Below are 12,180 nucleotides of genomic sequence, written 5' to 3'. Positions count from 1 at the left end.
CATTCTTGTTTATGGTAAAATTGGCTTCATTATCCATTTTGCTTAAAGTCACAGAACCTATCAACAAGGACGTCAGGTGGGGACTTACTGTGTTTCAGAGGGGATTAGCCAAGAAGGAAGGAAAGAAGAGGGGTAGAGAGGGATAAGGAGTGGTGGGAGGGAAAAAATACATGTGGCTTTTTAAAAAAATCACCAATAGACTTTCTAGTGATAGGAAATTTAAGAATTTTCCCACATTCTCAAGTGTTTCAGCTCTAGTAACATCTCCAAACTGTCCATGGTGACAGCACAGAACTGAGGCAGTCAAATGCAAGATCTGAGCAGACCTCCCTTTGCCTCCGGGATGCTCCTGAAAACAGGAACCTCCCCTGCCCTCCCAGCTCGTCTCCTTCTTTCTCCCCTTGTGATCAAGAGACTATAAATTGTCAATATTTCTGGACCAAAGAGTTTATTTTAAAATTTTCAACTTGACAATAGCAGGCTGTGTGTGTGTGTGTGCATGTGTGTCTGTGTGTGTGAAGAGAGAGAAACTGATAATGCTCACTGCTCTTTTCCCACTGCAATTCTGAGATGTGAGATGAGGACAGTGCAGTGAGTCTTTGATGAACCAGCCCCTCAAAGAGCAGCGAGCTGTCTCGGTAACACTGTGGCCAGCGTCCTCCCTTCCCTCTTACATACAGCTGTGACATGCTGTCACTTTGCATCCGTACCCCATATGGCAAATGAAAGATGCCAAAACACAAACAGCCCTGCCCTACTTGGGGAACAGCAGAGTTGCATCAGGTACGCTCCCAGTAGCAATCTTTGCTGTCTTCATGGTTCTGAGATGGTAGCTCCAAACATGGATGTGAAATCCAGTCCTCACTTCTTGTAGGCTTGCTCAGGGCTCTTTCTCAGGGTCCGGGTGAGGATGGTCCCCAGACACCCCTGCGGGACCCCACACTGAAGGGGCAAGAGTGAAGCCACTCCTCAGTCATTTAAAGGTCTTTATTCTAACCACAGACTACCCAGTTCTGCATTTTTCCAGCCCTAATAAGCTATCACTGTCATGCCTGCTTATTAACCACATATCTCCTCCTTCAGGGGCTCAGAGAAGGGCGATCAGAGTCCTCGAAAGGCTATATCTAACCTTTCTTCTAATCACAGACATGGTTTATTGACCACTTGCTATTATGTACCTCACACTGTACTAAGTACACATTTTCATTTAACCCTCACAGCATTTAATGGTAGATATTATTAATCCCATTTAATAGTTTGGGAAACTGGGACTTTAAAAAGTCAAATAATTTGCCCAAGGTCATGCTTCTAGTAAGAATCTTGGGCTCTGTCCATCCAAAATCCATGCCTGTAACCACTGTTCTATATGGAGGAAGAGGGCACAGAGGGCCAGAAAGGGCGCTGGCTCTGCAGTCAGAAGCCCTGCCACTGATCACTATGTAACCTCAGGTGGTTGTTTAACTTCTCCAAGCCCCTGTCACTTCATCTTCAGTGTGGGAATGACTTCCACCCTGCCTTTCTCCCAGCGTTGAAGACAGTAACAACACTTGTTGCTGCATTCCAGAGAGTTCATTCCCCTTGGACAGACTTCCCCACCCATCTGTTCAGGTTGGGCATGAGAAGTGGGTAAGAGCAGAGTGGCAGGATAAGAGGTCCAAAACTAACTGCAGAAGTTATGTGTATTCTTTTCAAATTTTGAATTTGCCTTTGTGTAACTGTATGGCGAAGCATGGAGTCTAATGTTTGAAAATGAATTCTATTAACATTACAGTTATCTAGGCATGAAATTAATAATCAAAATAGGCAACCACACAGTATGTGCTCAGTAAATAACTAAAGGAAGGACAGAGGAAGGCAGGCAGTGAGGAGACAAAGCTAGCATTTTCTCTTGATCACTTTAATCTTTTAGCCTGTTTGCATTTCATTACCTATGCATGTAACTAATTCGTTCTCTGAGTCTCTATTAAATTAATTTAGCCAAAGTTATTTATTTTCACTTTTTGTTTGCAATGATAAAGAACTTAAAGAGCAATACAGTGACAAATATTCTTTGCCAAGCCATAATATTCTATAGTCTGAACAGCCAGCCCTATCATTGTCTCAACTGAGGCATTATGCTAGGAGGATGGGCCTACTTTCTTGAAATTTCAAATTGCCTGATTGACACTCATGGAGACCAAACACGCAGGTGCAGGCGCGCGCGCGCGCGCACACACACACACACACACACACACAGAGCTGATATAAAAATGAAGCTGCCAATAGCAGCTAATAAAACCCCAGTGCACATGTTGATTCCTCCAGCCATCGGTTAACACAATGCTGATGCAGAAACAGATCTGTGACAGCCTGTTAGCAAGGACTTTGGGGAACTCTTGGAAGACATGAACAGAGATAAAGAAGAGAAAATGAATTGATGATGGTTTGGTTAAAAGCAATGTTCGAATGAAGAAAATAAAAGATGGTAAGTAATAATTGGTGGTGGGGGACCCCTAGCCATATGGTGGAGATTTGGAAAAATGAAATACTCATTCTACATGAAAGACACTTGTGGCTGACACTCTGCAACACAATCCCAAAATTAACCCGTTTTCTCCACTCTTAACATTGCTAAAAAGGGCAAAAATGCCAATATAGGTCCCTTCAAAACTTTTTAAACATCACGAACACAGTGAATACTCTCTATCTAGACAACCACCTGTAATGAAAGCTACCATTAGAAGGATGGCATTTCTGTGCAACCAACCACATGGCATCATCTTTCCAAAGCATGAATTTGTCTCAGAATGCAAACTCACCCAGCATGTCCTGCCCCTTCCTCAGTTCCCTGGGTCTGTAAGGACTAGGGTGGCCCCCAATGGGGACAGCAGCAGAAGAAACGGAGCATTTCTCCTGCCACTCCTAAAGCCTGACCACAACCTTCCCCCCTGCCGTCCCCAGGCCCCCCGACAGACTCCACCAATTAGTCTCAATTGTGCACAAAAGTTAAACCGCTAGGAGAGACCTGGAAATTTTACATAGTCAGAAATGGAGAGTTTGTAAGTGAAAAAACCTGGAGGAGGGAAGTAGCTTAGAATGAGCTCTCTCCCCTCACCTGTTCTAACTCAATCCCGTTAAAATGGTTCGTCATATTCAGATATAAAGTGTTTCCCCAGAGAGTCAGAGGGCCTTAAGTAAATATTATTACATTGTTATACTGTCAAGAGGTCATTCCTTTCTGATTGAGACAGCATTCTGAATATCAAATTCCAGGCACAAAATCAACGCCGATTAATACTAATCAGAAACAAAAGTAAAGAAACAGAGAAGGTTTTAATTAACCCTATGCAATAGAAGCAGATGAAAAGGGTATCATGCCCCATCGCCACCAGGACATGGGAAGCACAAGGAACGCCCAGGAATATATAGCTTTTTCAATTCTGGAGGGAAGTAGCTACAACTTTCATTGAGCATAAGATACCAGGAATTACGTAAGCAGCAGCTGCATTGCAAATGTTGGGCCCAATAAGAGCAATTGAAATTGATTCTGGAACAAGGTTAAACTGCTTTACCTAATACCATTAATAAATAAGAAGATCTTTCATTAGTTGGCAGGAGAACAGTTGCTACTGGCCAATTTCATTTTCCTGAAGACAGCAAAGACTCACGCGCACTTTTTTCCAGATAAAAGCGCCCAAGTCCCAAAGCACTGCTTCTGGAACGAGAAAGTCGCCGGCAGGGCCACACTTGTCCTGACCAGGTCTGAAGTCTCCTTTCACCTGGTCCCAAATACCGACGAGAGGGAAAAGTGTTTGTTTGGAACACTTTCCGTTGAAACTTTTTAAAAAGTGAACAGTTCAGAAACATCGTGGTCAATCAGAAATTGTTGTTCAGGAGTGAACATCGGAGGGGAATGAAGTTACCCTTCCAGGCCAGGCTGGGTGGCCTACACTTGGAAACCTAAAAATAACCAAGGTTCTTCATTACTCAGCAAAGGTATGGATAAGATTTAGTCAACTGAGCCTAGCAAGATGCCCTACGGTCTCTGAGCAAGAAACGAAGTCTTTCTATTTAATGCCCCTTCCCACAGGCCACACCTGGGCTGGTTTGCTAGTCTCCAAACTCAACAGGGACAGCGCCCAGAACCAGGCACCTGCGGGGTGCCACCGGCCGCTGCGAGGTGCCCCCTCCCCTCCCAGAGCTGCACTGTCTCGGGGCCCAGAAGCAAACAGACCTTCAAAAGAGAGAGGGGGAGAGAGGGCTGCATTATATAACAATATTCGGTAGATAAGGCTTCTGGAAAACGAAAGTACCGAGGGGAGGGGCGGGAGCGGGGGCAGGCGCGGGGAGCCCGGCGTGGGGAGCTTTCGCCGCCACTTACTCGAAGGCGAAGAAGAGCCCGCTGGTGACCAGGATCAGGACGAGCGTCAGGTAGAAGACCCCCGTCTGCCGGGCCATCATGATCCTCCCGTTGCAGAAGAACTTGTTCCTTCCCGGGAAAACCTCCCATTTCCTCCGGGCCGCGGTTTTCTTCTTGTGGGGCGACTCCATCGGGGAGGAGCTGTGGGTGCTGATCTGGCTGTACTCGCAGTCTTTCATGGGCCCGCCGCTGCCGGGAGGCATCCACGAGGGCAGCCGGCGCGGGGCGCGCGGCCCCAGGAGCCCCCCGGCCGCGCGGGCCCCGCCGAGCCACGGCCGCCCCTCGAGCCCCGGCGCCGCGGCCCCTAAGCGGGATCCGAGCTCGGCCACAACTTTGCGGAGGACGCCCAGGTGAAGCCCTCGGGGAGCCCAGCTGTCATAGCCGGCTCCCCTCCCGGGAGGGACGGTGCTCGCCCGCAGCCCGCGGCGGTCCTCAGTCGCTTCCAGCCCGCGCGCCGGGGCTCCGGGGCCCCGCGGGGCTGCCTGGCGGGCTCCGGGCTCGCGGCGCGTCCGCCCCCTCGCACAACCCCGCCGCCCCCGGCCCGCCGGCCGCGCCCGGGCTCCGGCCCGCCGATCCGCAAGCGCTGCGCCCGGAGGGAACACGAGGCGGCGGCCGCGGCGCCGGCTGGCTCGGGAGCCACTTCTGCGCTTCGGCCAGGTTTATTCTAATCCTTCCTCCCGGCGGCGATCTTCCCCAGGAGACAGATGGAAACTGGGAGGCCGCTCGCGGCACCGGCAACCCCTCCCAGGGGTGGGGACACCGAGCGCGTTATTCTATCAGGAGCGGGCTCGGCGACAGCCCCGGTGCTGCTTTCGCGGCGACCCCGCGCCGGCGCGCCCGGCGGCTGAGCCGAGTCCGCGGCCCCCGCGCGGGCTGCGGGGCTGCGGGGCTGCTGGGGCCGAGGGTCGCGGCGGCGGCTCGGGCTGCGCGCAGGGGCTCCCTGGCTCCTTACTGCCTGCCCCGCAGGAGCCGGGCCGGCGCGAGGAGGGCCCGGGGGGCGGCGGAGCGCGTCTCAGGGCCGCGGGCCGAGCGCCTCTGACACTTGTTTGCGAGGCTCAGCCCGGCGCGCGCGCGGCGCTCGGAGCGGGTGCGGGTCCGCCTCCTGCCGGCCGGGTGGGCGGCGGCCCGCGCCGCTCCCGCCCGGCTCCTCCTTCCGCTCCTCCTCCCCCGCGAAGCCCTGCACCGGCTCGGGCCGGCCCCGCGCGACCCCAGGAAAGGCGCGGGGCTCCTCCGGCGGCGTCCGCGCCCCGTTTCTGCCCGGGTGTTATCCCCGGCAGCAGCTGCCGCCTCGGAACACGCTCGCTCGCTCGCGCGCGCACAGCAACACGCAAACCCATTCTTGCGACTCCGGGGCTCTGAGGACCCCGCACGGGGAGGTGACCCTCCCGGGCCTGCCCGGGCCCTTCCTCTTCCTCCCCCAGCGGGGCGCGTGGTCGAGTAGCGGGTGGCTTTCCTGCTGCTTGGGAAGGGGGTGGGGGGCCCGGCCACGGGATGGGGAAGGACAGCACGAGGCAGGCCGGACCCCGGGGTGGGGGCTGCGGGCAGGGGTCTCGGGCCGGGTTCCCCGGATTCCCGCGGGGAGCGGAGGAGAGCGGAGCGGTCTGGGTCGCTTCCGGCCCCGGCCCCTGCCTCCCGTCGGGAGGACAAGCCCAGCGGCTTGTTCTGCGTGGGCTGCAGCCTCCTGGCCCTTTCTTTCTCACTTCAACGACACGGGCGCTCACAGTTTGCTCGCTTTATTTCTCTGCTTTCCCCTCGAGTCCCCGCGGCCGCAGAGGGACCGCCCGTGCGTGCTCGCCCCGCCCCACAGTCCGGGCCGACAGGCTCCTGCGCTCGCGCCCCGTCCGGCTTCGCCGCGGGGTCTGAGGCCGCAGCGGGTGGGCGCAGCCCGTGGGAAGCGGAAAGCGAAGGCAGCGGGGCGCCGGCGCTCGGCCCTCTGAGCCCCGCTTTACTTGCACGGCCCGCTGGGATGTGTAGTTCTTCCTCTCGCCGCCCTGCTCCGCCAGGAACGCGACTTGGGAACCAAAAAACTGCAAGTCCCTGCATCCCCCGCGAGGAGGGCGGGAGAGACGCGGGGCTGGGCATTGCTGGTGCTCGGCGGTTGGAGATGGGAACTAACAAAGGGAGCGGTGGGCACGGCTGTGCCTCCTCCGCGCTGGCATTTTCCACATTACGCACGTTCCTGTGCAATGGGTAAAGGTACATTCTGCACTGCGACCCTGCGAGGCACTGCCGTATCCAGCTTCGGGAACGCTCAACTGCTTGCCCGCGACCACAAAGGCAGAGGGGGTAGAACCCCAAACCCCGAGAATTCCCCCCACTAAGCGCTGCCTCGGTGAGCTGTGCCAAAGGGAGAAGAGACTGGTTTAATCAAAAGAGAAGAAGAACTGGGGCCAGGTGGGAAGAGCTTCCTAGGAAGGAAAACGTGGTGGGGGTGGCAATCGGAGAATGACACAGGTTATAAGGAGTTATGAATAAAAAATGGGATTTACAAGTGTTCATTCCAAAGCAGGCAGGTTAGGGGAATAGGTAGGATCTTATACAATCAGAATTGAGTTCCAATGGTTTTAGATATTGCATGATGGATGAGCATATTATGGGGACAATTAAGTACTTTTTGGCTGCACTATTTAAAAAAAAATAAAAAACAACTGGCAAGCCTCAGACATTTCAAGTGAAAGCTCATATGCTTTCCCAATCCTTTAGTTCATAGGATCAACGGGATGTTATTCGATTTATTCTGAGCACTTTTCTTGGGGTGTCCAATCAATATATTTGATCTATTGACGTGATGGCTTAAAAAAAAGACTCTCATTCCTGTTGTCAATTAAAACCTAATTTTTCTGGCATTGTGATTATGCTTTTTAAAAGTCTTTCCCTGTTAGAGATACGTACTAAAGTATTTGCATGTGCTTTAAAATACTCCAGCCCACCCATTCCCCCAGAACATGACAGTATAGATGAAACAATATTGGCAAACTGTTGAAAATTGTTAGTTGTCTACTGCAGCAAATTACCACAAATTTAGCAGCTTAAAACAATACAGATTTATTACCTCAGTTTCTGTGGGTCAGGTGTCCAGGCACCTGGGGTTCTCTGCTCAGGGTCCCACACTTGCCAGCAAGGTGTTGCCCAGGCTGCCTTCTCATCTGGAGCTTAACTGGAAAAGAATCAGTTTTCACACTCACTCTGGTCACTGGCAGAATTCATCTCCTTGCACCTACAGGGCTGAAGACCCTGGCTTTTTGCTGGCTGTCAGCTGGAGACTGCCCTCTGCTCCTGGAGAGTACCTGGAGTTCACTGTCAGTGGGCTTTCCCAGCATGGCCACTTGACTTCAGCCAGCCAGCAAGGCGAGTCCCCAGAGTGAGTAAGCTAGCAAGATGGAATCTTACATAACACAAAATAATCACACAGAGGTGACATCAAATGTGCCATATTCTATTGGTGAGAAAGCCAGTCACAGGTTTCCCACACACTCAGGGGAGGGGATTATATACACAAGGGTATGGACACTAGGCTGAGGGGGCCACTCTAGGGTGTGTCCACCACAGTATGCTATTCTTATCTACTACATCTACTTATGTTTATATTTGAAATTTTCTTAATAAAGAGAAATGAATTATTTCTTTTTCATTATATCTGAGTTTCCCATTGCAAGTAAGTTTTTAGATAAGCTGATATGATTGTTTGCAGTTGTCTCCTAGGAGCACCTGTTTCTTCCCACCCCATGTTTACTCAGAACTTCAGCAATTAGTTCATGTAGGATACATACCTAAAGAAGTTCACTAGAACCTGGTGTGAAAGCCACAGATTTTAGCTCACCACCTAAAAACTATAAGGCACGGTAGAGTTTATTCATTCATTTCACATTTGTTTGGGGACCTAGGCCATAGAAACGGACTCCAGGACTGTGATAATTTGGATGGGCAGAGGAAAAAGGCTTAGGATCTCAGGGAAATTGGGAATGGTGGAAAAACATGCTGTCTAGTTGGAGTAGACTGGACTTGGGAGGGATTCCAGAAAACACCACCAGGATACTCGGGAAGTGAGACCAGGAGGAGAAGGAACCTATGGTTACTGGGATGAGCAAGTTACACTGCGGGCAGCTAAAGCTCAGATCCTCTGGGAAGTGCCCCAGAACCTGCCCCTTGGTTATTCCACCTGAGGGGCCAGGAAGCTGGACTTTATCCACCAACCTGTCTGTTATCAGTTGAGAGCTCTTTCCGGGAGCATTAACTCTATCTTCTTTACATGACCACCCTCCTAACGCTACCAAAGGCATGGCCACCAGGAGCACTCAGTGCACCTGGCTGGCCCTCCCCTGACAGTCGACAGGATCTTTGATTCCAGTGGGTCTTTCCCTGTTGTTATCTGACTCAGGGGCCACTGACAACAGGGGTTATGTTATCAATGAAATTAGAGCTTTATACCTTTCATCTGAACAGCTCAAAGCATTCCACAGACCCACCTGGGTAATTCTCAGAATGCCTCCGGGCCGTCAAGAGGAAGTATGGGCTTATCCCTGGTGCAGGAGGAAGATACTCACATCCCAGGACACTGTGTGATTTATATACCTTTAGGGGCCAGGACGAGTATGTGCCCAGTGTGGTCAAAGTACGTAGAGGTCAAAGGGACATGGTCTTAGAAGGAGAACTTTGAAATCTCCAGAAAGGGATTACTTCGGAGAGTTCTGAGACGGCAGGAAGTGACACCAACATTCCTCAGAAAACCAGACACCTGAATTCCCTCCAACCCAGAGGGCTGGCTCCCATTTTCACATGTGCTCAGCACATCTGGGAACATCTTGTATCACAGCATGTAAGGTGTTTAAAGGAATAAACAGCACTACAAGAAAAATTGGATGAGACAAAAAAATTTAATCCAAAATTTTCTTGTAATTTTCTCAAGTGACTTTTTCTTGCCTTTTCTATCACTAAAAAATTACTTTTTAGTACTTTTATAAACATAATACATGTGCATTGAAAAAAAAAATTTTTAATTATATTACACATAAATATTTTAAATGGAAAGTTCAAGTTCCATCATCTTAATCAGTAACCTTTTGCTGACCGTTCTTCTGTAACTCGTTTACGCCCACATACACACACACACATCTACCTATATCATTTGACAAAAATGGAATTGTATTATGCATGCTTTCACCCTGTATGCTCTTTTTATATATAATCATAGTATTTTTCCCCTTAATCCCCCACCCTCACTCTTTACCAAGTAACTGATGTTAACAACTTGGTCTATGCCCTTCTCCAGGCTAATATAGTTATAGGCAAATATATATACATCCCATATTCCAATTTTATCAATTGTCCTAACGATGTCCTTTATAGTCAGTTTTTCCCAGTTCAGGATCATACATGGCACCTAGACATTAGGTGCCTTGAGTATCCTTCAATATGGAACAGTACCCCCTTCCCCTTTCTTTTAGTTTCTTGCTTTGGATATTTTAGAAGAGTACAGGCCATTTACTTTGTACAGCGTCACTAAGTTTGGGTTTGTCTGGCATTTCTTCACAGTAAAACCCAGGAGGTTTCAGCCACGTGCATGCCAGCAGCGTCGCTGAAGCCACAGAATACTTGCCTGGGTCAGGCCGCTGCTTCTCCTAGGCCCCCAGTCCCTTGCACACTGATAAGAGCATTTTTGAAGAAGCATATCCCTACTGCTTCTAGCTGCAGGTGCTGGATAAATCTGGAATGTGCCTCAAGCCCAAGCCGAAGCCGACACCCAAGTACAGACAGTTGTGAATTAAGAAACAAAATACGCTGGGTTTTCGAGAAGCGAAAATTATGAAGAGGTACAAGGCTCTCAAAGTATTTTGCTGATGGCTTATCAGACGTGCACCAGAGCAGCAAACATAATGGTAGAAGGGGATGGTCCCTAGCAGTGATGAGAAACAATTCTACTAAAGTCACACCTGGGCAGGAGACCCCAGAGTCCAGCTCTGAGTTCCCCAAGGCTGGTTCCAGAGGCGGGAGCCCAGCCTCTGTTTTCAGAACACCTACATCTGGACAGTCAACACCCACATGCTCCTCAAAGGACATGAGCAAAACAGAAACATTTATCTCAACCAAAAATGCTGCTTAGAATTCCAAAAAGAGTCCACAGTGGATTTTGGAAATTTCTCGTCTCCTCTGTAAAGAATGGATTTTAAGAAACGTCTAATGCTACTTCTGAACTAAAGATACACAGTGAAACATTTGACGTCTATTTATTCTCTGAATACCAGGCCCAAGAATAGACTTTTCTTGGCATCTTTGGCATTTATGGGAAATAAAATCCTTGTTGAATGAGTAACTGAAACCCACCTACCTCAAAGGTTGGTTGTGAGATCAAAAAATGTGTGGCAGTGCCTTGTAAATAGTAAATTCATATGCAGGCATTAATCGTACTTACTCTCCCTTTTCTCAGCAGTTTCACTGTTCATATCATTTTCTTTCAGAAGAAAATTGAGACCTTTCTCAGAGTGTCAACTTACCCATGAGCAAGCAGTTCACTGTTGAAGCTAAGGAGAAGGTGGTAGTTTAAGAATAAAATCAGGAGAGGACAAGACAGACTTATTCAAATTGATGTTTTTCTACCAAACGAAGCTTAATTACAATCCCTCTATGGATAAGTAAGAGAGGCACATTTGGTGAGCACTGTTTAATACAGAAAATGAATTTATATTTTTCATTCAATGCACATTCAAATGAAATTCCTGGTCAATATTTTCTATGTAAACCTATGACTGATATTTGAATCTTTTCATACTTCCATTTAAAGATAAAATTTGAGCAGTCTGGATTTAGATTAGTGTCCTCAACCCCCTCCCCTTGCCTAGTGCCAAATTCAGTAGACAGTGTTGATGATAATGAAAAACCAGTTGAAATAATAGCAAATGCTGGTGAGGAGGTGAGATAGCGGGACTCTGGTCCACTGCATTCATCTAGTGCAGTCAGAACAGGCAGGGACAAGCACACCCACTGAAGCAATGTGCTTTTTGGTAGTAAAAAGAATTAAAATTTGAAATAACATGTCTATTACTTGAAGGCTTGATAAACTATAGATTATTCATACGATGAAATATTATACAGAATGAAATGGGAAAATTGGAACTATAAGAATAGAGATGTAAATTTCAAAAAAAATGATATAAAATGAAAAAAGAAATTTGCAGAAGGTTGCATATATATGTTCTTATATGAATGATAACGGTCTATTATTTGTGGTTATGTACATGTATGCCAAATTTTTAAAAAAACCCAAAGAATGCCAGACGGAAAATTCAGGCTCTTTGTTCTCTCTGAAAAGGAAGGAGGGAGGGAAGAAGAAAAAGGAGGGCCAGCATTTAAGCTGTGTGATCGGCACGGAGGATTATTATATTTTAATAACTAAACTTTTTTGTAACTCGGCAATCTTTGTATTTTTTGAAGCACGGGATTATCTTTTCACTTCCATACCCCAATGTGTTTAGAAATGAATAAAAGCATTTTCAAATAATGTTTGCCCAGATAAGTATCTGTCCTTTAGAAACCACCCAGTGTGAGGGGATTTTCCCTTTCACCGTCCTTACTCTGTAGTCGGCCAGCCCCTTTCTGTGGGCCACTGACAGGGAGGTCTGCATCCCCTCACCGAGCTACAGGCAGCACTTCAGCAGCGGTGACCGGAGGGGTGGGCAAAGTGTGAGCCGTCAGCAGGGTTAGAAGGAGCGCCTGGGAAGGAAGAAAGGCACGTTTCACTCACCAGTGCGGTGTAAATAGGGTAAAGAGCTCAGTTATATATTAAT

General features: G+C 48.8%; 1 protein-coding gene across 1 annotated transcript in view; it reads right to left on the bottom strand.

Annotated features, from left to right (window-relative positions):
* ZDHHC14 (zDHHC palmitoyltransferase 14) overlaps nucleotides 1-4,602 on the bottom strand; it is a 150,097-nt gene extending 145,495 nt beyond the window's left edge. The window contains exon 1 of the mRNA XM_016200687.2: nucleotides 4,361-4,602. Within this exon, the coding sequence (XP_016056173.2) occupies nucleotides 4,361-4,602 (242 nt within the window). The remainder of the gene's footprint in view (nucleotides 1-4,360) is intronic.
* Nucleotides 4,603-12,180: the final 7,578 nt, after the last annotated feature.

Source organism: Miniopterus natalensis, chromosome 5, assembly GCF_054644295.1.
Source record: "Miniopterus natalensis isolate mMinNat1 chromosome 5, mMinNat1.hap1, whole genome shotgun sequence".
Taxonomy (NCBI): Eukaryota; Metazoa; Chordata; class Mammalia; order Chiroptera; family Miniopteridae; genus Miniopterus; species Miniopterus natalensis.
The sequence above is the reverse complement of the archived record's forward strand: the minus strand, read 5'-3'. Positions and strand labels throughout refer to the sequence as shown.